The sequence below is a fragment of the Erinaceus europaeus genome, chromosome 21, assembly GCF_950295315.1.
Source record: "Erinaceus europaeus chromosome 21, mEriEur2.1, whole genome shotgun sequence".
NCBI lineage: Eukaryota > Metazoa > Chordata > Mammalia > Eulipotyphla > Erinaceidae > Erinaceus > Erinaceus europaeus.
The window spans coordinates 21,138,687-21,166,518 of NC_080182.1; the positions used below are offsets into that span (position 1 = coordinate 21,138,687).

A 27,832-nucleotide genomic window follows, 5' to 3' on the forward strand; every position below is an offset into this window, starting at 1 on the left:
TTTTTCCATTTTGTTGCCCTTGTTGTTACCCTTGTGGTTGTCATTATTATTGTTGACTACTGTTGTTGTTGGATAGGACAGAAAGAAATGGAGAGAGGAGAGGAAGACAGAGAGAGAAAGATAGACACCTGCAGACCTGTTTCACCACCTGTGAAGCGACTCCCCTGCAGGAGCCAGGGGCTCCCTGGGATCTATTTTTTGTAAACTATATTTATATATTAATATGAAATTTTCTTATAACAGTCTATAAACTATATTTTAGTAAACTATATTAATATGGAATTTTCTTATAAAATATTCATATATTAATATGAAATTTTCTTACATTATACACAGAGCAGAACTCAGTAGAACTCTCTCAGATTTCACTCAGAGGAGCTGCAAAACATATGATCCAACCACTACATGGGGTGGGGGGAGAAAGCAAAAGCCATCTGCCTCCCAAATCCAGATATGAATGTCTCCACCATCCTACATGCCCTGCGAGGAAGCTGATACTTTTCTGAGATGCCCAAACTTCCCTTAGGTCCAGCAGGCAAGTTCTTTCTGGTTTCTGCACTACTGTGATTTTAAGTTTCCATGGATGGTCTGAACATAGATTACCTGACTTCAACAGGGACCCTGCACAAATGGAGTCAGACCATGGGATGATGGCACGTGTGAAGAGAACACCTGCAGCAACTGAGTGGTAACACTGTGAAGAAATGGCTTTTTTTCTTTTAAAGAATCTACTTGAGACAATTAAACTAACGCTGCTGGCTAAATATAGGCATTGCTCTCAACTTTCCTCAGGGCAAACATCTGAAGACTTTGCCTCCTTTGCCCTTCATTATTTCTCTGCAGTTTCTGGTGCTGAACCATCTCACCTTGGAAAGCTTCGGGGATGACAAACCATCGCAGTTCCCTTGCGTTTGACTGTACATCCTTCATCTCACACGGGTCTGCTATTTATTCTCCCTCGCCCAACTGCAGACAAGCCTTTAGGTCCAGTCTTCAAGGTTATGCGTGTGCACTTCTTTCTACAGAGGCCTTTTCCCCACTTGCATCTTCTTCAACTGTCATCTTTTCTCAGAGGAACCACAAAGGCCCACTGTGAGACTTCAACGTCATTCAGATGACACACAGGTTTCCAGTTATCTAGAAAGTGCTTCCACACAATGGGGCCCCCAACCCACTGCTTCACTTGCCCCTTTATTACATCATCCGCCCACAGGCTGGTTTCTGTTATCCCAGCTCCACCATGCCACCCTATAGTTGATCTCTTCATTCTTTTATTCTTTTTAAAAATTATTATTTTTATGTTAGATAGAGATAGCAAAACTAGACAGCAAATGGGAGATAAAGAGGAGGGAAACAGAGACACCTGCAGCACTGCTTCACTGCTTATGACGCTATCCCCCTGCAGGTGAGAATGGAGCTTGAACCTGGATCCTTGTGCCTGATGTGTGTGCGCAACCAGGTGTGCCACCACTTGTCCCTGCAAGAACAATGTTCTGTGCTCTCTTCCCAGAAAAGCAGGGGTCAGAAGTAGCTCCCCCAGCTCCCTCACCCAGCACCTTCAGCACAGAAAACTGGCAATTACACTGTTCATCATCATTATAATTATGATATTAATAGTGACTATGATTAAGCCTCTCAAAGTATTCGTCTACTTGTCCTGCAGTGTCATTGTGAAACATGAAGAAAGAGAAATGCTTCCCTTATCTTGCAGGAAAAGAAACTGAGGTGCACAACAAAAGACAACAGTTCAGGTTGAAGGTCAATGGCAGCACCTATCAGAATCCTCTTATTTCTTGCTTCTCAGACCTAACATGCACCCAGTGCTACATCTGTCTGCATAGCACTTGGTATCTGAGATACTGAGGACAACACTATCAACATGACAAGGCTAGGTGACTTCAGGAACCAGAAGATCCAAGCAGTTAGCCCAAGTTGTCTAAAGTAGCAGAAAGCCTTCATAAGACAGTGACTGTTGGGGAGTCCGGCGGTAGCACAGCGGGTTAAGCACACGTGGTGCAAAGCGCAAGGACCCAGGGACCGGAGTAAGGATCCTGGTTCGAGTCCCGGCTCCCCACACCTGCAGGGGAGTCACTTCACAGGTGGTGAAGCAGGTCTGCAGGTGTCTATCTTTCTCTCCTTCTCTCTCTGTCTTCCCCTCCTCTCTCTGTTTCTCTCTGTCCTATCCAACAACGATGACATCAATAACTACAGCAATAAAATAACAAGGGAAACAAAAGGGAATAAATAAATAAATAAGAAAAAAATTAAAAAAAAAAAAAAAAAAAGACAGTGACTGTTTTTCATTTCCTATCACAAAAATCAGACGCTAAAGAGATTTCCTCTTAGTGCTGTGTTATGCATCCCACTGGGGAAAGAATAGGCCTTCACAGCAAATGGCAGGCAATCCAGAGTGCCCTGGGAGGCTGGGCCTATGTCATCCCAAGGGAGATGTGCCTCTTCCTTACCCAAAGACATATGAAAGAGAGCCAGAGTGTAAAAGTGTTCCCTTCCCCAACTCCCTGGAGCCCATTTACCTCGGATGACCAGGGCTGAGGGAGCCGGCAGGAACCTCTCTCTGCATCCAGCCACAGGGGGCTCATGAAGCAAGAGGAGGTGCCGCTGTGGGTCCTCACTGCAGCCGAATGGGTGCAGCCCATAAGGAGGCCCAAGGGGACCCTGGCCAGTGCAGTCTGGCCCCAGCACAGCTCACACAGGCCTTCAAAGTTCAACCTCAGTTGTACATTCTCTCCACTCTCTTCTCCACTGTCAGCACAGTGCAGAGCATGAGGAGGAAATAAAACTTCAGGAATTTGTGATGTTTTGCTTCAGCAGTTAACACATGCCAGAGGTGCCGCCTGCCTCTTCTCAGCTTTGTGCAGAATCCTGACAAGAGGAGGTCCAAGGCTGCAAGGCTGGGGTCCCTGCATTCCATGCCTGCCCTGGAGATCCCCTCTAGCACAGTCTCTGGCAGCCTAGTGGAATGAGACTGTGGAATGAGAAAGTGTTCTTGCTCTGCTGCTGAAAACTCTCCCTGTCTCCATCTGTGTCCCTCCTGAGACAGAGGCCCCAGAGTCTCAGGGATGTGATGGATGGGCTGTCTCCCAGTCGGCAGGAGAGCAGGACTTTTCCCAGCAGCAAACACCCAGCTGTGGAGCAGTCCTGGCTTCGCTCCTACACTGAACTCCAGCTTTCCAGTGAGCATAGGCAGGGAAGGAGCCTCAAATGAAGAGCTGGACATATGGAATCACTTCAAGTCACACTTCTGTCATGTCCTAGCCAGGTGGCCATATGGCCAGAGTGCCCAATATCCCTGTCTGCAAAAGGGAGACAGTCTCCTGGTAGGTTTGTAGGAAGACTATGATGAAGCAAACTGTTCTTGCCTGGGAGTAAATTTGCCCTTCTGCCAGCATGCATTTGAAAAAGTCCAGTGACTTGTTTGTTTTTCACAACTAGAAATGGGGGGGGAGATGATGTTGGCAGAGGCCAGGGACACTGCTGAACATTCTAGAACATTCAGAGTAAGTCCTCACAGCAGAGTATTAGTCAGCCTGAAACAGAAGTGATGCCCAGGCTAAGAAACCCTGGTCTCAGGTGATATATGAGGTTAGGGCAATTTATGAACTAGTGCCTGCCAAGTCAGAGTAACTTTGAGGGAACAGAATATGTATTTGTGGCATTTCAACAAACTCTCTCCGTGGGACAAAAATCACTTCCTGTGTTGTTGTTGCTGTTTTACATAGTTATAATGATCATTTGTACTATAAGCTACAAAGAGAGAAAAAAAAAACCCAACAACTTAGTGAATTTCACACAATAAGAAATTTACAAGCATCTACTGAGCACAAGGGAAGCATAATTGAACCTTGTGCTTTTAATTCAGTGAGGTATGCAGATCTGCCACCTGTAGCAGGACCTAAGGGGATAAAGGAAATGTGCTACTACCATCAGCTGCCAAGTAGATGAAAGAAAAAATAAATGTCTTAAATACAGACACTGGGCATCAGCAACCTTTTCTAGTTGCTGACCTGGCCAAGGAGGATTCACAGTGAAGAAAGATCCTGAAGGTGGTTGCCAGCGCACTAATGGAAGTCACCCCAACTTCCATCTAAAATGTTCCTATATCCTAAGCCCCACTGGGCTTGGTAATGGCCACTCCAGAATGTCGAGAGGGCGGGGGGAGAGGCGTCTGTGGAGGGCTGTCAAGGCAACTGGGAGTAGATGATGATGAGAGGAGTGCTTCTGGGACAGAATTAGGATCATCCTGGTCCAGGTGGTGGTATGCTTAGTAGACTGTACATGTTACAAAGCACAAGGAACCAGGTTCAAGCCCCCAGACCCCACCAGCAAAGGAAAAGCTTCACATTATTTCTTTCTCTTTCCATCTCTATATACTCTATCTACCCAATCAACCAATCAACCAAGTTAAATAAATACATAAATAATAAAAGTGTTTTTTTAAAAATAAAAGAGAATGGGGGGGGAAGATAGCATAATGGTTATGCAAAGAGACACTGAGGCTTTGAAGTCCCAGATTCAGGCCCCTGTCCCACCATAATCCAGAACTGAGCACTTGTTCAACTTTCCTTTTCCTTCCCCCTTTTATTTGGCAGGACAGAGAGAAACTGAGGAGGGGAGACAGAGATACAAAAAGAGAGACACCTGTGGTCCAGGAGGTGGCACAGTGGATAAAGCACTGGGTTCTTTTTTTTTTATATATTTATTTATTTTCCCTTTTTGTTGCCCTTATTGTTTAACATTGTTGTGGTTATTGATGTCATCATTGTTGTTGGCTAGGACAGAGAGAAATGGAGAGAGGAGGGGAAGACAGAGAGGGGGAGAGAAAGATAGACACCTGCAGACCTGCTTCACCACCTGTGAAGGGACTCCCTTGCAGGTGGGGAGTCGGGGGCTTGAACTGGGATCCTTAAGCCGGTCCTTGCGTTTTGCGCCACGTGCGCTTAACCCGCTGCGCTACCGCCCAACTCCCAAGCACTGGGTTCTTAACCATGAGGTCCCAAGTTCGATCCCCGGCAGCACATGTACCAGAGTCTGGCTCTTTCTCTCCTCCTATCTCTCTCATGAATAAATAAATAAATTAATTAATTTAAAAAAAGAGAGAGAGACCTGCAGCACTGCTTCACTGCTCATTAACTTTTCCTTCTGCAGGTGGGGACCAGGGCTTGAACTCAGGTCCATGCACGTTACAGTGATGTGTGCACTGAACTAGGTACGCCACCACCCAGCCCCTCCAGTTTCCTTTCTAAAGATGATCACCCATAGCACTGTGTTCTCCACAATCTTCCAAGGCCCAGATTTCTATCCACTTCTCCATATTAGCCTAACAGCAATATCCTTACACTTCCTCCTTTCCCTAAGTGTCTGTATCTCTCAGAAAACCCGAGTTCCTTGGTGGTTAGTCTTAGCTAATTAACAGCTAGTGAATAATTTACATCAATAAACAGTGGTCTTAAAATGCATACCAATATGTAAATGACTGATTAGAAAGTTTTCCCAAGGAATACATGCATTTTTAAAAACCAGGAATTTGTTTTGAAAAGTGTTAAAACTATGTATGACTATTACTGTTTTTTTTTTAATTTTCTTTATTGGGGAATTAATGTTTTATATTCGACAGTAAATACAAGAGTTTGTACATGCATAGCATTTCCCAGTTTTCCATATAACAATACACCCCCCACTAGGTCTTCTGTCATCTTTTTTGGACCTGTATTCTCCCCCACACCCACCCCAGAGTATTTTACTTTGGTGCAATATGCCAGTTCCAGTTCAGGTTCTACTTGTGTATGATTATTATTGTTATCATCATTATCATAGCACTGCTCAGCTCTGGCTTATAGTGATGTGTGGGATTGAGCTTGGGACTTCAAAGTCTCAAACATGACAGTCTCTTTGCATAACCATTATGCTATCTTCTGCCATACACACACCCTATACATGAATTTTTCCCCTAGAGATTTATTTTCGGGTGAGGGGAAGACGGGGAAAGGGAGAGGGAGAAGGAGAAACCTGAGCACTGCTTACTTCTGGCACAGGGCAATGCCAGGGACTGAAACTGGAACCTCCAGGGCCTCAGGCATTCAAGTCTGGTGTTTACCTCCCAGGCCCTATCTATACATGAAGTTATTTTTCCTGAATAAAAGAACAGACCAGCACCCCATTACATGTGGGATCAGGAATCGAACCCAGGTCCTTATGCACATAAAGCTAATACTATATCAGCTGGCCACCTTTCCTGTCTAAAAAAGTTTTATATGGTAATACTTTTAAACTTGTACCAAGTTAAAAAAAAAAAAAAACAAGGAATTCTTGACTATTCCACAAATTATTAATGTTTTGCCCCAGACTCTCTCCCTCTCTTACCTATAAATACAAAGAATTTTTTTTCTTAAACTATATGAAGGTAAATTACATGTATCAGGGGCCAAGTTGTGGTGCACTTGATTGAGCTCACATTTCAATGTACAAGGGTTATGCAAAGAGACTCGAACCCAGGGCCATATGCACACAAAGCTACTATTGAGTTGTATTTAAGTAAATATTTGGTCTAGAATAGTTTACTTGCTTTCTGTCTAGAATTTTGGTGAATCATTTTATATAAAGAGATCTTTAAACAGCTTTATTATTATTAGTTTCTTAGAGAAATGATGATTTACAAGACAGTTGTTGACATGAGTACAGTTTCTTTTGTTTTAATATTTTCTTTATTTATGAAAGAGATACAGAGAGGAAAATACAGAGAAAGACCAGAGTTCTGCTCAATTCTGGCTTTGATGGTGCTGGGTACTGAACCTGGGACCTCAGATCCCCAGACATGAACGCCTTTTGTATAACCATTATGCTGTCTCCCCGGTCCATGACACTTTATCTCCCACAACAGGTGCTTGCTCATCATCTCCATAACCAACTTAAGTCTTTCTCCACCATTATGCACTGGGTCTGAAACCCTCTGGACTCCCTCCTCCTCCCCTCCCCACCCCCACCTCCTATTCCTTGACTTTGTTGAAACAGGCCCCACCTAGTCCAAGTTTCACTCTTATTTTCCCTTTCCTATTTCTTACATTTCACCTATAAGTGAGATCATCCAGGATTCATCTTTTTCCTTGTGATTTACCTCATTTAACATGATTCCTTCAAATTCTAAGATGTGTCAAAGGAGAAGATTTCACCATTTTTTATAGCTGAATAGTATTCTATTGTGTATAGATAATACAGCTTTTTTTTTTTTTTTTAACCAATCACCTGTCTTTGGACAAATAGGTTGCTTCCAGGTTTGGGCTATTGTAAACATTGCTGCTGTAAACATAGGTCCACACAGATGTCTTTGGATAGGTGTTTTTGTTTTCTTTGGATAGGTTTCTAGGAGAGGGATGGCTGGTTCATAGTGTTAAGTGTCATCCATTTCTAAGGTTCTGATAACTCTCCAGGCTATTTTCTACAGGAGTTTAATCAATTTATATTACCCCCAGCAGTGTTGAAAATTTCCTTCCCCCCACCCCACATCCTAACCAGCACTTAATTCTTTTTTTTTTCTTGCCTCCAGGCTTATCACTGTGGCTCAGTGCCTGCACTATGAATCAACTCCTCTTGACAACCATCTTTTTTCCATCTTTTTGTTGTTGCTGTTATTGTTTTTGTTGTTGGATAGGACAGAGAGAAATGGAGAGAGGAGGGGAAGACAGAGATGAGGAGAGAAAGATAGACACCTACAGACCTGCTTCACCGCTTGTGAAGTGACCCTCCTGCAGGTGGGGAGCCAGGGGCTGGAACCGGGAATCTTCTGCTGGTCTGCACTTCGCACTCTATGCACCTGACACGGTACATTATTGCCTGGCTCCCATCAGTACTTATTTCTATTCTAATATATGACATTCTCACAGGTGTGAAGTAGTATCTCGTTGTCTTTATTTGCGTTTCTCTGATAATCTGTGACTTTGAGCACTTTTTAAAATAAAATGTCTTTGATGAAGATGCTATTCATGTCCATTTGAGAAGTGTTTTTTTAAATATTTTATTGGTTTATTAATGGAAAGATAGGAGGAGAGAGAAAGAACCAGACATCACTCTGGCACATGTGTTCTAGGGATCGAACTCGAGACCTCATGCTTGAGAATCCAAAGCCTTATCACTGCACCTCTTCCCGGACCACACATCTGAGAAGTTTTGATTGACAGCTCTTGGTATGAGAACATTTCTGAAGTTCATTGCAGGAAGCTCTGAGAAAATACACTCAAGAAAAGAGAATTCATCTATAATGTTGGGATCAATTGTTTAGAGAAAGTTTGTTTGGTTTCTGTTTTGTTCTAGGCATGGGGAGTGCAGTGGTGGACTATGGAGGAAGAGAGAGAGGGAGAGGGAGAGGGAGAGGGAGAGGGAGAGATAGAGGGAGAGGGAGGGGGAGAGGGAGAGGGAGAGGGAGAGGGAGAGGGAGAGATAGAGGGAGAGGGAGAGGGAGAGGGAGAGATAGAGGGAGAAGGAGAGGGAGAGGGAGAGGGAGAGGGAGAGGGAGAGGGAGAGGGAGAGGGAGAGGGAGAGGGAGAGGGAGAGGGAGAGGGAGAGGGAGAGGGAGAGGGAGAGGGAGAGGGAGAGGGAGAGGGAGAGGGAGAGGACCTGTTGCTGCTTATGCTTTTGTGGGATGACAATCAACAAGTAAAAATTGCAGTGTCAGGGGGAGTCCGGCAGAAGCGCAGCGGGCTAAGCGCACATGGCACAAAGCGCCAAGGACGGGTGTAAGGATCCTGGTTTGAGCCCCCCGGTTCCCCACCTGCGGGGGAGACACTTCACAAGTGGTGAAGCAGGTCTTCAGGTGTCTATCTGTCTCTCCCCCTCTTTGTCTTCCTCTCTTCTCTCCATTTCTCTCTGTCCTATCCAACAACAACAATAATAACTACATCAATAAAACAACAAGGGCAACAAAAGGGAATAAATAAGTATTTAAAAAAATTGCAATGTCAGGAAAGCCATGACACTTTTTTCTGCTTTTGTATGCAAAACTGTGTCATGACTTTTCCCTTTTTTGCCTCCAGGGTTATCGCTGGGACTCGGTGCTGGCACTATGTCTCCACTGTTCTTGGTGACCACTTTTTTCCATTTTATTGAATTGGACAGAGATAAACTGAGGGGGAGATAGAGAGGGAAAGAGAAAGACACCTGCTTGTGAAGCATCTCCCCACAGGTGGGGAGCTGGGGGCCCGAGCCTGGATCCTTGTGTGGGTCCTTGCCCTTAGTACTACATGTGCTTAGCTGAATTTTTCCAACAAACCAATAGTCACTATGTCAGATAGAGATAGGTTCTATGAAGAAGAAAGAAAGAAAAAAAAAGGACAGAGATTAGAAAACAAAAGTGAGTATTTTAAGGTATTGCCATTCAAAGACCATAGCTATATGTACTATGCTCTTTGAAACAAATGTCAATAACATAAAGATCAAAAAGACTGGGAATATTCCAGCAGAAATGAGGCTAGAAACACAATAGCTAAATGCAGAAGCTGTCCCTAAAGTGAATATATATATTTGCTTCCAGGGTCATTGCTGGGGCTCGGTGCCTGCATCACAAATCCACTGCTCCTGGAGGCTATTTTCCCCCCTTTTGTTGCCCTTGTTTTTATCATTGTTGTGGATATTGTAATTGTTGTCATTAATGATGTTGTTGTTGGATAGGACAGAGAGTAATGGAGAAAGGAGGGGAAGACAGAGAGGGGGAGAGATAGACACCTGCAGACCTGCTTTAAACTTGTGAAGCAACCTCCCTGCAGGTAGGGAGCTGCGAGCTTGAACCGGGATCCTCAAGCAGGTCATTGTGCTTCACTTGCGCCCAAAGTGCTGTGCTACTGCCCAAACCCCCTGATTTTTTTTTTTTTTTTTTTTTGCCTCCAGGGTTATGGCTGGGGCTTGGTGCCTGCACTATGAATCCACTGCTCCTGGAAGCCATTTCTCCCATTTTGTTGCCCTTGTTGCGCTTGTTGTAGTTATTGTTGTCATAGCGGTTGTTGTTAGACAAGACAGAGAGAAATTGAGAGAGGAGGGGAAAACAGAGAGGAGGAGAGAAAGATAGACACCTGCAGACCTGCTTCACCACTTGCGAAGTGACCCCCGGCAGGTGGGGAGCTGGGGGCTCGAACCAGGATCCTTACTCTGGCCCTTGCGCTTTGCGCCATGTGTGCTTAACCTGCTGAGCTACCTCCCAGCCCCTGATTTTTTAATTTTTTATCATCAGGCCTCTATCACACCAGGATGACTTTTCCAGATAGAGACAGAGGTGGAGAGAGAGAGGGAGAGGGAGACAGTGAGAGGGAGGGAGGGAGAGAGAGAGAGAGAGAGAGAGAGACCCCAACACCAAAGCTTCCTTGAGTGTGGTAAGGGCTGGGCTCAAACCTGGGTCTCACACACGGCACTGCAGTGCACTGTCTAAGTGAGTTACATTGCCTGCCCACTATACCTTGACTTTGTATTGACAAAATTGGGGTGTGGCTAGCAGGTTAGATGAAGAGTGTTGATAACTTTATTTTGATTATCCAAAAAAAAAGTTTATTCTTAAAGATACACTGTAGTAGGGGGCCAGGTGGTGGTGCACCTGGTTAAGTACACAAATTACAGTGCTCCAAAGACCTGGGTTCAAGCCCCTGGGCCCCACCTGCATTAGCTCAACCTAATCAAAACCATGCTCTTTTTCTTAAAAAATAGTGTGTGTGTGTGTGTGTGTGTGTGTATCAAAAAATTGGGTAGCATTTATACTTTCCTTCTGGGTAAAGCAGGCAGCCTAAGTTTAAAATTATGCTTGAAAAGGTATGCAAAAGTGTTGCACTTTATTAAGACAATAAAAAAAAAAAATCCCTAAACTTTATTGTTTTAATAAGAGCTGTTCTTAAATTGTGTTTTATTTACTTAATTTGATGGTGTGCTTAAGAGGGTAATGTTTTACACTTGTTGTAAGTATCCGAGAGGTAATTATCTGTGGAAAAACACCAGAAGAAAAATGACACTGACAGGCAAGTAAAATCACCCGATAGCAGAAAACAGGGCGAGAGAATCAGGGGAAGAGTAAATCTTCAGATGACGTCGTTCAACTTTACTTACTGGAAGTTTAATCAACTTTAAAACTATCATATTCCATCCCCACCCCCAAAGACTTGCTACACAGCAGAACAAACAGTAACCCTATGATATACTGCTCTTCGTGGATCTCCAATGGAGATGTAGCTCATCTGCTTTTTATTCAACTATTTGGTGAATGAAAAGAAAATATTTTTTAAAATATTAAAACAGGGGCCACACCCAGTTGAGCCACACATGTTATAATGTGCAAAGACCCAGGTTCAAGTCCCCAGCTCCCACCTGCAGGGGGAAAGCTTTGCAATCAGTGAAGCAGTGCTGCAGAGTCTTTCTTTCTCGCTCCTCTATCTCCCCCTTCCCTCTCAGTTTGTGTCTCTATCAAATAAATAAATCAACTATATTAAATCAAAACTAGTAAGAGGTGAGGAGAATGTCTTGAGATGCTGTCCAGGTGTGTGGTGTTACTCCCATCAGCTTCCAGTGGCTTCCATTCACAATGTCCCTGCCGAGGGACACCCCATTTAAGGGAGACTGAAAAGGAGGTAACTGCCGACCAGGCACCAGCCCAACCCTAAAGGCTTCAGAAGAGGAAAAGGCAGCTCTAAGTTCATCATTAATCACAGTTTAATTAAAAATAAGGGTGAAGGAGGGAGACATATTTTCCTCAAGGAATATTAAACTTTAAACACTTCAAACTTTATCAGGAAAAATCAATTCCAAGTGGCTAGAATAGAAGCCTCGTCTTAACTGGCAGGAATTTGGAATTATTGAATATTTTCAAGTACATTTGGTTTGAAGACTGTCAAGTGAAGAGTGAAATGAGAAGCAGGTTTAATCAGCCACTGCTGCTGAAGAGATGCTCCCTGCAGGACCAAGGGCCCACCTGACCAGGCCTGGGGCATAGCACTTACCCTACCAACTCAGAGCTTTAGAAAACTCACAGATTTAACTTTTGAGGGGTTGGGAGTGACACAAATTACCATGCACAAAGACCCGGGTTCAAGTCTCCACTCTGCACCTGAAGGGGGTTTGCTTCATGAGCAGTGAAGCAGATATCTAGCTCCCTTTTCTCTCTAATTTTCTCTCTGTCCTGTCAAAAAAAAAAAAAAAGACCACGAGGAGTGGTAGATTCATAGGGCAGGCACCAAGCCCCAGTGATAACCCTAGTCATAATAATAAAAAAAATTTTTTTAAAGATTTAAACTTTCAGCACCTACAAATACTTATATACTTTCCCCAAATTTGGGAGCTTGTCTTTGCCCTTATCCAGCTTTCTAGTCCTATTCTCAACTCTGACATCATCTTCCCAGACAATACTAGTAGCCCACCTGTTGGCCTCAGTCAAAAATTGGTAAAGTCATGGGCCCCTTGGAATATACCTAAAACAGACTTCCTAGCTTTTTTCAAGATGGAGACCCCCAAATCTCATCTACTATATTCTTGCCTTTAGGTTCCTGATTATTAAACAAATTGTTCTGCTTTATGTCTTAATGCTTTTCAGTCACCAAGTTGCAGATGCTACTATGACGCCAATCTGACTTCGCTGGGCAGACGACCTCACCAGTGTGTCCCAGAACCCTACCTCCACAGAGCTCTGCCCCACTGAGGAAAGACAGAAACAGGCTGGGAGTATGGATCAACCTGTCAATGCTCATGTCCACTGGAGAAGCAAATAAAGAAGCCAGGCCCATAAAGATCTTTGGCTCATACCCCCAGATGGATAAAGAATAGGGAAAATTCCAGTGGAGAGGCAGCGATATGGAACTCTGGTAGTGGGAACTGTATGGAATTGTACCCCTCTTATCCCATAATCTTGTCAATAATTATTAAATCACTAATAAAAAACATTGGTCTTGAAGCTTCACATTCTCATGAAGTTATTCTCTTAAAAGGCTGCATTTTTCAATGACCTTTCATTGTTCTCTTTTTGGCATCTCTTTGACTTGCTTTTTATCAGTGGCTGACTTGAAAGCTGAAAATAAAACTATAACTCAAACCCTAGTATTTTTGGTTTTTAATTTTGTAAAAATGTATCTATTTATTTATTTTCCCTTTTGTTGCCCTTATTGTTGTTGTAGTTATTACTGTTGTTGTTACTGATGTCGTCATTGTTGGATAGGACAGAGAGAAATGGAGAGAGGAGGGGAAGACAGAGAGGGGGAGAGAAAGACAGACACCTGCAGACCTGCTTCACCGCTTGTGAAGTGACTCCCCTGCAGGTGGGGAGCCAGGGCTGGAACCCGGATCCTTGCTGGTCTTTGCACTTAGCATCACATGTGCTTAACCCACTATGCTACTGGCTGACCCCCCTCAAACCCTAGTTTCTACCGTAAATTTGTACTTCCCATTTCCCTCTCAGGGACAACCCATCCCTCGAGTGTTCTTCCATAGATGGTTGTGTGTGTGTTTTCTCTGTACTTCGTTCCTTGGGAATGGTTGACCGGCTCCATAGCACTGCCTCTTCCAGACCTCCTTTATAAAAGCTGGCCATCACTTTTAATAGGGTTGAGTATTTACACGGTTTCTCTTCTGATAAGAGATGCATTTACCAGAAACACCCCATTTCCAATACTGGGTAGATAGATCACCTCATGAAACCCACCTTGGAAAAATCCCTCCACTAGCCCCACACTCCTCATGGAAACTGACCCAGCATCTGTCCCTTGAGTTGGAGCATGGCAGATAAGATCTCATGGAACCCTCTGCACACCCATAATTCAATGTCCACATCCACAAGTGCTGTCCCCATTTCACAGGACGGGCTCTGGGGCTCTGAGAGTAACCTGCCCCAAGCGGCACTGTATGGTGGGCTTTATGTACTGTCCATTCTGCCCGCAGCCTCACAGAAAGTGAGGCTGGACCACTCACCACCACACCACACAAGGTGGACAACGCCAAACGAGTTACGTGTGGTTAGACCAGTTTTTTGAAAGGTAAAAAAAACACTACTCATTGAGTAGCTTATTAAATCTTTCTGGGGAAAGTCATTATAATTAGACTTATGGGGAGGATATTAGCTACTTCTCCTAAGTGATCCATTTACAGGTGCAGTCCATCTCACCAGCCAAGTCACCTGTGTCCTACCTAGCAAAGTTGGCTGGGTGAGTCATACAAAGGACTGATATTTGTGAAGTTCTTTATGTCACACAGACCTAAAATCACCCTGTATTACTGGACCATTATGTTGATCAATCCATGGAAGTGGAAACTGAAGCTGAGAGCTATGAGAGGTTACTCAAGGTTGTAAGGTTAGTTTACTTTGAGTAGCCTGGGCACAACTGGAAACCAGGCCCTGCTACTCCAATTACTACTCCACACATAACACCAGACATGCTGTGTTTGTCTGCCCGCCTTTTTCTCAATTGCTTACCCTCCCTCCCTCCCTCCTTCCCTCCTTTCCTCCCCTCCCTCCTTCCCTCCTTCTCTCCCCTCACTCCCTCCCTTCCTTCCTTCCTTCCTTCCTTCCTTCCTTCCTTCCATGCTTTCTTTCTATCCTTTCTTCTTCAGTTTTCTTTTTTTATTTCAAAAAAGAAAACTGAAAATAAATTCAAGTCCCAAAATGGGAGATGTTTGCAAATCCTGGTACAGGTCTAATATCCAGAATATATAAACTCATGGCTCAACCAAAAAATAAATAATGACAAAAGATTTAAAGAGTTCAAGGGACACAGCCAAGTAAACAAGCCGTAGGAAGTGGGATGTTTCTGAAGGCTGAGTCAGGGAGCAGTGCTATCAGGAACCTTTCCTGACTCATCTGCTCCTCACACTAGATGCTTCCCCGAGAACAGCTGCAGCAGGTGGATGGGAAAAGAACCAAATCAGCAAGAGAATTCTAGTTTCTGTCTTCAGGTAGGCCAAGGGGGTGTCCCTGTCACAGAAACAAGGCAACTAGAGAGTGAGAATGGTGAAGATTTTGAATGTTGAAGTCAGAGCAGATGGAAGGACAGAAGGGACACATTAAAGGCAAGTTGTGGGAAAGAAGCGGTCAACATTTCTAGATCAAAATTTGAACTGTCTATTGCACAAGAAGGGCTGAAACTACACACTGGTTAAGCCTCGTCTTACTACCCTTTAGTAACTGAAGCACTCTTCACCAGTAGCGCCTTCCCTATGTGAATAAAATAGGGTATAGTTTTGCGGAGTATCAACCCATATTTCTCCATCACTAGCATGCACATTGTGTACAAACAGTGGGATAAATTGGATTCAGAACACAGGACTGGATGACATGGGATGTCCCCTGTAACTGTGTGGTTTCAGATTCTACAGATGTCACTGGGTTAGTCTCAACAAGCAGGTGCTTCCTGTTGTGATCCATCCAAAACTAAACATGAAAGCGCCTCACCCAAAGCTCTCTGGCTCACACTCCAGGGTGGCAGGAAGTCTGGAAAGTTGTAGCCTTTCACCAGAAGAAACCTAGATTGCTGGGAGAAACCATTAACCAGCTGGCTTCAAGTCTCACTTTCACACTTGGCCAGAGATTTCACATACTTTCAGAATTCTCCACCTACTTCCACTGCCACCCTCAACAGAGAAACATTCTAATTCCCAGAAGCAGTCCACAAATCCCCACACCACCTCCAGACAAAGCTTCTGACTGTCCCCACACAGGACTGTTTGTCTATAGCAAGCCAAAGGTGAGGTCACCAGTAAGGCACCCCAGCCCACCTACTCCAGTGCGTGGGACAAGGAGCTGGGACAGATGGCGCCCAAGGACCAAGCTCTCCCAGGCCAGAGAGGTTGTGAAGCCAGCCAGTGCCAGCTACTTTGCCAGGTGGCCTCATCATTTTCAGTCTCCTTTCTCACTATTTAATGCACAGCCCTCCCCCACCCCGATCTAACTGAAGTTCCATATCCTTGGAGTACCAGAAGCAAGTTGACAGTGTCATCTGTCACAGGCACACTATATAAACAAGAACAGGCTCTTAAAAAGGCATGAGCTTCCTCAAGGTTAAAGGGGAGAGGAAGAGCTGGCCTGTCCATTTTAGGTCACCACCACAGGGGAGACTGTGTCCTAGTACTTCAAAGCCTCATATAAATTAGTATGCCAGCTATCCTTCTAAGAGATGTTGGGGGGGGGGATAAAAATACTTGTGATTTGGGCAGATCCGGAATGAATATTTAAACAGACTCAGCAGCTTCTACAGCACACTCAGGACCTCCCAAGACTAATCATGAATTTCAAATCCTGCATTAGACAGTCTTATTCCTTCATGACCTAGTCTGCAGAAGAGGGTACCCTGAGACTTGAGGTTTAATTAGAGTTAGCAAGCAAGGATAAGAGCCCTAACTGGACACAGCCAGCTGATATCACAACAGTGCTTGCAAATTCCTCACACAGATTCCCTGGTACTGTTGTGTTCCTAAGCACAAGTGGTAGCCATGTTTGCTCTCTGCAGGCACAGAACCAAGGTCAGAGACCCAGATCATCAGAATCTAGGCAATAAGTACAAAGATGGCAGTGAATGATATAAACTGCTTCAGATGCCCTAGGAATCTGTATTTCCTGACTTGAATTTCTCAAGGGGGGAGAGCGAGCTAGAGATAGCTCGTACTTTATCATTTAAGAGGACACAAGTTTGAGCCACAGCTACCATACAGGAACATCATGCAATGAAGAAACTTCCCAAGAAGGGAAACAGTGCTGCAGTATCTCCCCTTCTTCTCTGTTTTTAACCTGATATTTGGGGGAGAGAGAAGAAAGAGTTTCCCAGGAGTGGCTAGCATAAAGCCCTAGCAAAGTCCTAGCAGGGAAAAAAAAAAACAAAACGGAGAAAGAGACCTCCAACATGTGAAAAAAATGCCACTTTCCATGCTGTTCTGGGTGGGATTACCAGTCAAGACATGCTCAACTTCCCATCTGCATCTAAACAAGAGCACGAGAAATAATAATGATGAGAAATGACTAAGAAGGGCGGACAAAGCTAAAAACCTAATGAAAAGTCCAGAGATGTTCTAGAAAATGGTCACAAATCATACAGACACAATGTCATGTTACAGAAAAAACCAGGCAGAAGGAGCCTAATGGACTGTGGTGAAGGGCACGGCATGGTAGCATGTCTTTGATGAGGCATGAAGTGGTACTCTTAAAACACTGGTGTTACAGACCACCAGTGCCTTAATAAAAATAAATTTTTAACAAATTAAAGCAATAAAACCACCCAAATGCACAACTGGTCTGAGGACAAAGGCTGATTTAGAATCCATCCTCATGGAAAAGGAAGCTGATAGTGGAAACGAATTTGTGTGATATCTGTGCAAGACGGGTACAGAAAAAAAAAAAGTAGAAGCACAGACCTCCAAAAGGAGGCATGTGGTAGCCTTCCACTAATCCACAGAGAGAAGTATCTGGAAGGATACACATCCAATGAATCCCCAGAAGTTGGGTCTGCCCCTAGAGTTAGAAGTGATTTCTTTTCTTTTATGTTTAGTTTTTATTTTATTTCTTTATTAGGGGATTAATGTTTTACAGTCGACAGTAAACACAACAGTTTGTACATGCATAACATTTCCCAGTTTTCCACATAGCAATACAACCCCCACTAGGTTAGAGGTGATTTTTTTTGTCTTTATACTACCCTAACTTCTAAATCTTCTACATTGGATATAGGTAGTATTTATAATTTTTTTTAAAGATAGGTTATTTCTATTATGGAAACAAAAGCTTTCACAAACTGTTGGCAGTGAATTCATAGCAAGACCATGTTTGTGGTGAAGATGAAAAAGGAAAGAAGCCAGCGGAGCCACAGAGGCATGTCAGAAGCTCCCTCAAGATACCTGGCCCATCTCATCACTGTGTGGTGGCTGAAAGTCTACTTGAGGAGGAAGTGATAATTATTACCACATGCCTCACATTACTCCTTTAGAACTGAAAGTCAGGAGAGAAGCATCAGAGCATTCTAGTGAACTCTTAACGCTTGAGTCACGCCCACAGGTGAATCCGCTTCCCGAGTCTAGATGACAAAAAGTCAAAGAAATAGTCAAACGACAGGCAGCCTCTACCAAGTGCAGTTTCTAAAACTTCACTGAACTGGGAATAAAAGCCAACAACATGAAAAAAATAATCTTCAAAAAATTTTTTCTAATCACTGGGCTATTATTCTCATAATTACACTTTTCCCAGAGGACAAAAGTAACTAGAGACACCATTTGGCACCACCTCACAGGAGAGGTACAAAGACGGCAGATGTGGTCTTCTGTGAAGCCAAGTGACGGGAATGAATTCAAGTGGCCTGCTTCTGCCCCACTTCAGGTCACCTAAGAGCAACCCTGGGTAGACAACATTAGCCAGAAGATGCTGTTGTGCACAGCCAGGACTACAAAACTTTGGGGTTGGGCAGTGGTACCCAGTAGAGCACACACATTACTATAGGCTCAAAGACACAGGTTCAAGCCATGGTCCTCACCTACGGGGGGAAGCTTCATGAGTGGTGAAGCAGTGCTATAGGTATCTCTCTTTCTCTCTCCCTCTCTGTTTCCCCCTTCCCTCTCAATTTCTGTCTCTGTAAAAATTAAGAATAAAATGACTTTAAAAAACTTTTTAAAATTTCCTTATTAAAAAGATAAAAACTACAGACCTTTTTGCTCAATACCCAGCCACTTAGTCCTAAAGACAACGTAATACAAAGGAAGTCCTCACAGTTTCCTACCAAATCCTGTAGGAGTTGGAAACTCTTCATTTTCTTGCAGATATATTATCAAAGAAGATTTTAGCTATTGGGCATGTGAAACTCCTTATGTGGTATCTCTCCTCTACTCTCCTCTGCCTCTCCCCCTCCATCTGTTTTTCTCTCCCTTTATATGTGAAATAACAATAATAAAAATCAGAGACCAGAGAAATATCTCACTGGATACGGAGCATATCTTGCTAGGTGTTTGACCCAGGTTCAAGCCCTGATATACAGAGGAATGCTACCACACAGGGGCGAGCTCTAGGGCTGTAGTGTCTCTCCCTCTCTACCTCTGAATGAAAAGTGTATCAAAGGGATGGTGAACTCATTTGTGAATGGAGAGAAGGAAGGAAAGAGAGCCTGAATGATGACGGAGAATCCTAAATGCAAAAAGAAGAGCTTTCACAAGCAGCTTCATGCAGTCCCTCCTGAGTCAGCATCACTGCCGTGAAGGAAGAGTGATGTGATCTCTTCAGAGACTGCTGCCTTCTCTCCTGGCCAACAAAGAGCACCTAATACACGGGCCCCGTAATCAGCCCAAAGGGAAGTCTCCTGCCAACCAATTCTCTCAGCGGGGGAGAACTAGAACCCAATGTAAAGCATACAACAGCCAACAGCCAGTCTGACAGGCTCATGCTGAGATGGAGGAGGCAGGAGAGGGCAGGAGAGGGAGGATCTCATCTATGTGCATTTTCAAATTAGTTCCTGTCAACAACCAGATCCAGGTCTAGCCAAATATGTAAGTAATTAGGTAATATATTTTTCTTTTAATAAAATGTGCCTAGCATCCCAATGTAGTATTATTTTTTTTGAACTGTAAAAAAATTAATTTCAGAATGGGGAGGTAGCCACCAGGCTTGGTACCTACATTACTAATCCAACTCTCCCAGCAGCCATTTTCTTCTTTTTTCTTTTTTAAAGATTTTATTTATTTATTAATGAGAAATATAGGAGAGAGAGAGAGAGAGAGGAAGAACCAGACATCACTCTGGCACATGTGCTGCCAGGGATTAAACTCAGGACCTCATGCTTGAGAGTCTAGTGCCTTAGCTTCTGTGCCACCTCCTGGACCATCCATTTTCTTATTTTATTTTTTATTTTTATTTTTTAATTTTATTATTATTATTATAATTATTAACCAGAGCACTGCTCAGCTCTGGCTTATGGTGGTGCGAGGGATTGAACCTGGGACTTTGGAGCTTCAGGCATGAGAGTCTGTTTGCATAACCATTATGCTATCTTCCCTCCACCCTATTTTTTATTTTTCTTGCTATTTGTGTGATAGGACAGAGAGAAATTGTGAGCAGAGGGGAGGATAGAGAAGGAAAAGAAAGGATGATGCCGGCTTTACTGTTCATAAAACATAAAACTTCACCCTGCAGGTGGAAAGTGAGGGCTCCAACCCTGGTCCTTGAGCACGGTAACAAGTGCACTCAACTGGGTGTACCACTGCCCAGCCCCCTTACTTATAAACTTTTATTTTGCCTCCAGGGTGGGTTATTGCTGGGGGATTGGTGCCTGCACGAATAATCCACTGCTCCTGGACACTATTTTTCCCATTTTGTTGCCCTTGTTATTATTGTTGGATAGGACAGAGAGAAGTTGAGAGAGGAGAGGAAGACAGAGAGGGGGAGAGAAAGACAGACACCTGTAGACCTGCTTCACTGCCTGTGAAGCGACCCCCCCTGGAGGTGGGGAGCCAGGGGCTCGAACCAGGATCCTTATGCCATTCCTTGCGCTTAGCACCATGTGCACTTAACATGCTGCGATAACGCCTACCTCACAGGGCTGCTGTGAAGATCAAAGCACACACAGATGAAGATGGCTGGCATTAGAAGCATGATCATTAGGGGTTGGGCGGTAGCGCAGTGGGTTAAGCGCACGTGGCACAAAGCACAAGGACTGGTCAGGATCCCAGTTCAAGCCCCTGGCTCCCTACCTGCAAGGGAGTCGCTTCACAGGCGGTGAAGCAGGTCTGCAGGTGTCTCTCTGTCTCTCTTCCTCTCTATCTCTCCCTTCTCTTTCAATCTCTCTGTCTCTATCCAATATCAAATAAATTAAATAAAAATATTTTTTTTAAAAAGAAGCATGATCATTACTTCCATCAACAGGCTGGTCTCCCCGCCCCCATCCTAGGGCTTTCTAGGGTTCCCATGCACAGCTTCCCCCCATCCTGGGGCTTCCGAATATCACCCTCCTGTACAAACAGTATACCAACTCCTGCATTGGGCATACTTCCAAAGCCAATTCTACTGGTACAAATTCACATATGCACAAATATGCTTACTAGAACATTCTGTATAATAAGAAAAACCAACTTAAATGTAAAATATAAACAGATGACTTACACAGAACTGACATCCATTCTTTTGCAGACCATCTGACCATCCCCAGAAGAGTATAGTAGATACATACGTCCAATAAAGATCCACAAAATATATCAGTAAGTGGGGGGAAGAGACAAAAGTGCATGTGGTATGATCCTACTTGCATAAAAATAGATGTGGATAAACAGAGATGTCCCCTTATACACTCAAATAATGAAATTCACTAGATTAACATACAAGAAAAGCTAAGATCAACTCTCTCTAATGAGCACATATGGCATGGAACATATAATAGGTGGAGATGATTCCTTTTCATTTTATCCCCTTCTGCTCTCATCTGTTTTTACACAAACATAAAGATATCTTTAAACCGTTCTGCTGAGGTATTTAATTAACACTAGTGAAGGAACCGGGGCAGTGACACACCCAGTTGAGCATACACATCATCATGCACAATGACCCAGGTTCAACCCCCCAGTCTCCACCTGTGGGGGGAGTTTAATAAGCAGTAAAGCAGTGCTGCAGGTGTCTCTCTTTCTCTTTCCCTCTGTTTCCCTCTCCTGTCTCAATTTCTCTCTGCTGTCAAAAGAAAGGAGAGAGGAAAAAATGGCTGCCAAGAACAGTGGATTTGTTGTGCAGGTTCTGAGCCCCAGTAATAATCTTGGTGGCAAATACATATTAAATAAATAAATGAATAAATAAGTAAATAAAATCACTAGTGAAATGTCCCCAAATTTCCACTGTAATTCCTAGGAAATATATGAAACCAAAAGGACAAAAGCTTCAGAAGTAGGGCCCTAGTTTTGGTTACCCAGGTTCTGTTGGGGCAAAGTCCAAGGGAAATACACACTGAGCAAGACTGTGTCAAAGCCAAGTATGAAAGTATAAAAGAAGGCCTCTGGAAAGAAAGCAAGGGGTCGGGTGGTAGCACAGTGGGTTAAGCGCACGTGGCGCGAAACGCAAGGACCAGCCAAGGATCCCTGTTCGAGGCCTCCGGCTCCCCACCTGCAGGGGAGTTGCTTCACAGGTGGTGAAGCAAGTCTGCAGGTGTCTATCTTTCTCTCCCCCTCTCTGTCTTCCCCTCCTCTCTCCATTTCTTTCTGTCCTATCCAACAATGATGACATCAACAACAACAACAATAATAACTACAACAACAATAAAACAAGGGCAACAAAAGGGAAAATAAATATTAATAAAAAAAAGAAAGTTTAAAAGCAAGCAAGAAAGAAAGCAACAGGGGCCAAGCAGTGGCACACCAGGTTACGTGCACACACTATAGTGCGCAAGGACCTGGGTCGGCCCCTGGTCCCCACCTGCAGGGGGGAAGCTTCACAAGTGATGAAGCAGGTCTGCAGGTGTCTCTCTGTTTATCTCCCTCCCTATCTCCCCCTCCACTCTCAAATTCTCTCTGTCTCTATCCAGTAGTAAATAAAAATATAAAAAAGAAAGAAAGAAATGAAATTATTGGGAAGAAGCAATTCCCATTAGTATTTGGAGGCAGAACAGGAATCATACGAGTAAGACTGTCAGCAAGTTAGTAAACTGAGTCACCAGGTGTTTCAAGTAAGTGTGGGACCTGATGTACCAAGAAAAATAATAACTGCAGTTAGACATAGAAATTCAAGCTGTGTTAATAATATAGAAAAGTGGCCCTCTGCACATTAGTTTAAACAAACAGTTACAGCTCTAAATAAATTAATTTTGTCATCATTTCCTATCTGTTAACGATAGGAGATTCTCAAAAAAATCCATGAAAATGCCTCCTTCCCTTCTCCTGCACAGAACTTCTCCTAGTTCAGAACTAGGTGCTACATTACCCAAGACTATTTCCCTGAACTTGGAAGGCAGGAGAGCTCACCAATGGTACAGCTTAGCTTGGGGTCTGGGTTTTCTTTCAGGATCAGAGACAACAACTGTTCTTCACTACCAGTCAGTCTGATTCCTTTGTCTCCACAATGAAACCTTCAGTAAGAAGCTTCTCCACAGGTCAGTGACCAGCTGACTACACAGACAAGCGAGAAGCAATGGCGGTGCCTTTTCCAGAGGAGTTCCGGAAAGATGACTGCGCGCCTCTTCATTCTACCTCCATGCAAATCCTCTTCCTTTTCTCTTTGCTTAAAATTTAAATGCAACAGGATAAGTAGGAATGTCGTGATGGTGGATAACTTAACTAACATGGAAAACAGCGTCCCCCAGAAAACAAGTAATGGGGCGGATGGGCAGCCATCCAAGTGTATTCGAATCCCTCCTCTCCTCCCCATGGTTACTCACCTTAGAATTGGTCTCCATGTGGTATTTGGCACAAGAGCGGAGCTGAGTCACCCAAAACTGTCTCTCTTTTGCATCAGCAGCTGAAACAGAGAAAGAAAGGCTTGCAAAGATTGTTCCAAAACACTTGCAACCAATGTCTGCGCCCACCTGGGTGGGTGGGGGCCACTGGGAGTGAGAGGTGGGGAGGCAGCAGGGTTCAACTCGAAACACACTGGAGCAGCCTGTGCGTCCTCCCCAAATCAAATTATACTCAAACAGAAAATACCCTCATAAGCCGCGCTGAAAATGCATTCTGAAATTTCTGTGATAAGAACAATTTTTAAAGCCATTTTTCAAAGCCTCTTTGGAAAAAAAAAAAAGCCTTTTTCATGTGTTTAAAAAGGCAATAAGGAAAGGGAAAACATGATTATTTTTAAATACCTCTATCATGTGTGGCTAAAAAGATCAAAGTGTAGTTTTTCTAGGGTCTTTTGTTATCTACAAGGATTATTTGTAGGAGTTAATAGCATTTACAGGATAAGCATTCAGTTGAATTACCACCTTAATATCTGTTCTCATGGAATTTTATTCTGAGTGGACAAATTCAAATACCAAAGGAACTCTTAGGAGAGTCTCAAATTTCTCCCAAAGGGACATTAAAATACAAGTCAACTGCATAGTCATAATGTTCTGTCTATACTTCCATCTTGCCAATACATCAAATTTATTTTCTTAAAATATCACAGATACATAAGAAGTTCTAATAAAACGTTAATCAATTTAAATGCATGATTAATGGCATAAATATTTTAATATAATACTAAGTGTGTAGATGTTGACCCTGCAGAAAACAAGCTGATAGCCCTGTAAGTTATAATTATATACAAAAATAGGCCTAAGTGTTACTTGTCAATTAAACTCAACGTTAGTTTGAACTTCTTTTTTTTTTTTTTTTTGCCTCCAGGGTTATTGCTGGGGCTCAGTGCCTGCACCATGAATCCACTACTCCTGGAGGTTATTATTTCCCCTTTTGTTGCCCTGGTTATTTTATCATTGTTGTGGTTATTATTGTTGTTATTGCTGTCGTCATTGTTGGATAGGACAGTGAGAAATGGAGAGAGGAGGGGAAGACAGAGAGGGGGAGAGAAAGATAGACACTGGCAGACCTGCTTCACCGCTTGTGAAGTGAGGCTCCAAGTGGGGAGTCGGGGGCTCGAACCAGGATCCTTACACCGGTCCTTGTGCTTTGTGCCATGTGCACTTAACCTGCTGTGCTACCTCTGACCCCCTAGTTTGAACTTTAAAAAAAAATTCATTTATTTATTTATTTCCTTTTGTTGCCCTTGCTATTTTATTGTTGTAGTTATTATTTCTGTTGTGATTGATGTCGTCGTTGTTGGATAGGACAGAAAGAAATGGAGAGAGGAGGGGAAGACAGAGAGGGGGAGAGAAAGATAGACACCTGAAGACCTGCTTTACCACTTGTGAAACAACTCCCCTGCAGGTGGGGAGCCGGGGAGCTCAAACCGGGATCCTTATGCCGGTCCTTGTGCTTTGCACCACATGTAGTTTGAACTTTTAAAATGAGGAACTCTAGAGCTGTAATCTAATATAAGGTCAGGTGAATTTTATTTCCAAAGACAAAGGATTTTGCAAAGACCAGATTCTTTTTCCTGGGCAGAGAGATAGCAAAATGGTTATGCAAAACACTTTCATGTCTGAGGCTGCCAGGTTCAATCCCTGGCACCATCATAAACCAGAACTGAGCAGCACTCTGATATCTATATCTATATCTATATCTATATCTATATCTATATCCATATCCATATCCATATCCATATCCATATCCATATCCATATCCATATCCATTTCCATTTCCATATCCATATCCATTTCCATATCCATATCCATATCCATATCCATATCCATTTCCATTTCCATTTCCATTTCCATATCCATATCCATATCCATATCCATATCCATATCCATATCCATATCCATATCCATTTCCATTTCCATTTCCATTTCCATATCCATTTCCATTTCCATTTCCATATCCATATCCATATCCATATCCATATCCATATCCATTTCCATATCTATATGGGGCTGGGAAGTGGCACACACAGTAAAGCATATACATTCCACTGCACAAAGACCAGAATTTGAACCCTTAGTCCCCACCTGCAGAGAGAAAGTTTCACAAGTAGTGAAATAGTCTCTCTCTCTCTGTCCTTCCCTCTCCCTCTCTCATTTTTTAACCAGAGCACTGCTCAGCTCTGGCTTATGGTGGTATGGGGATTGAACTTGGGACTTTGGAGCATCAGGCATGAGTCTTTGCATAACCACAATTCTATCTACGCCAGCCCCTGTGCCTCTCTCCTTCTCTACCTTCCCTCTCCCTCTCCATTTCTCTGTCTCTATGGAAAACAAACAAATAAAAAAAGTAGCCTTTTTCCTAGGAAACTTAATTGCCTGTTTGTAGAAGCATCCAAAGACAGCACAGAAAATATATCCCAATTCTGAGCATCAAATGACATCAAGATTCAACTCTATGTATGGGTAGAAAAAAATATGAAATGAAGGAATGTCACCTGGGTCCTTATGACTTATGCAAGCCAGTCACAAATAGGCAGAAATGTATCCTGCCTTTTTCACAGTTTATAAATTCTAGGTAAATGTAGTTCTTGTGATTATTTCATGCAGATATCAAGTCTTAAATTTGCTATCCAGGACCAGAGAGAGAACTCAGTATGTTAAGAGAGCTGAATTTGCATACCTGAGGCCCTAGAGGGTCCAGTTCAATCCCTGACTTCAATATAAACCAGAGTGAAGCAGTGTTATGGTATTTCTCTCTCTCATAAAATTACATATAAAATATTTTAAATATAAAATAAAATTGGTATGAAAACTATCCCTGAAAAAAGAACCTTGGGGGCCAGACAGTAGTACATCCATGGTACCATGCCCAAGAGCCCAGGTTCAAGCCCCTGCCTTTCAGCTGTAGGCGGGACACTTCATGATGAAACAGGTCTGTAAGTGTCTATATTCCTCTCTCCCTCTCTGTTATCCCCGTCCTCTTTAAATTTCTATCTGTCTTACCTAATAAAATGAAGGAAAGCAAGAAGGATAGATGGAAGGACAAAATAAAAAATGGCCATTAGGAGGTGCCAGCACCAAGCACTTGCAATAACCACGGTAGCAATAAAATAAACAAACAAATCAATAAACCTTAGAATTATATGAAAGCAAAGGCCTCTGGGGAAGAAGGAGAAGAAAGGGATAGAGAGGGCATTAGAACCCTCATCACATGAAGTTCTGCTTCTCTCTCTCTCTCTTTCATATGTCCTAACATGAATGTTCTCAATTTTCCTGAATAAAATTAAAAAAAAAAAGAACCCGGATGTGTGATGGTGGAAAAGGACCCAAGTTGAGGATCAGAGTGTTCTGCAGACATGCATCACAGGGACATAAGAAGCCATATATATTCTATGAATCCAATCATACTGTAAGCCCTTGACCAACTCCCAGTAAAATAACAAGACAAAAAGAAAAAAAAATATTAAGCACACATGAAAAGTAAAGCAGGTAAAAGGAGTCAACTGAAAGAATGTTGTTAGATAGAAACTTGATTTTTGGTGGTGATCATAATGTAGTATATGCAGATGTTGATATATAAATCAGTATACCTGAAACTGGGAAAGAAGGAAGGAAGGAAGGAAGGAAGGAAGGAAGGAAGGAAGGAAGGAAGGAAGAAAGGGAGGGAGGGAGGAAGGAAAACACTTAGAGTTTAATAATCCAAAAAGTAATAACAACACAAAGATGCTATAAGATGACTCAAGTGTCTGTCAAATTACTTAGGTTATTTTGTTTTGTTTTTTACATGGGTTTGTGTCACTTCACAAACCACAGGCATGGAGACAAGTCACATTACATTTTTTACCTGCTATTGTTTCTGCTCTGGCAATTTATTAAGCAATAAACAGCAAAGCGAAGCCAAGGACCATATCAATTTAGCCCCCTGGAACGCCCCCTATGTGAATCTCTAAACAGAACATGAATCTCAGCAGGTTTCCCTCAAACTGGGAAACTTTCTTCTTCAACTATTCAGGTATCTTCATTTTATAGGTTTTGGATTGTTTTCTAGACTCTGAAATACGACTATTGGCTGGATCATACAGAAATAGTAGCTTATTCTATCTCTCAGTGTGCCTAGAGACATAAAACAATGACAACTGAACTGAGAGGTGTGACCTATTATATCTTGGACATGTTGTTCAAAAAGCACAGGAACAGTTCAAGAGAAAAGAAGACTTTTATTGGCTAAGAGGCGCCGCTATGTTCCATCGCTGGGGAGCCAGAGACGACCCGAACTGCCCCTGCGGCTACAGACAGACTATGACCCACATAGTCAACGACTGCCACCTCTCCAGATTCAAAGGAGGTCTCGAAACTTTACATCAGGCTCAACCTGACCCTGTTGACTGGCTACGGAAGAAGGGCAAACGCTAGAA

The 27,832-nt window shown here is 43.1% G+C and overlaps 1 protein-coding gene across 4 annotated transcripts in view; it reads right to left on the bottom strand.

Moving 5' to 3' along the window:
* The window catches only part of OSBPL10 (oxysterol binding protein like 10), a 305,431-nt gene that overhangs the window by 160,349 nt on the left and 117,250 nt on the right, over nt 1-27,832 (bottom strand). For all 4 annotated transcript variants that reach the window (XM_007516838.3, XM_060180484.1, XM_060180485.1 and 1 more), the window contains exon 3: nt 23,340-23,419. In XM_007516838.3, the coding sequence (XP_007516900.1) occupies nt 23,340-23,419 (80 nt within the window). The remainder of the gene's footprint in view (nt 1-23,339; nt 23,420-27,832) is intronic.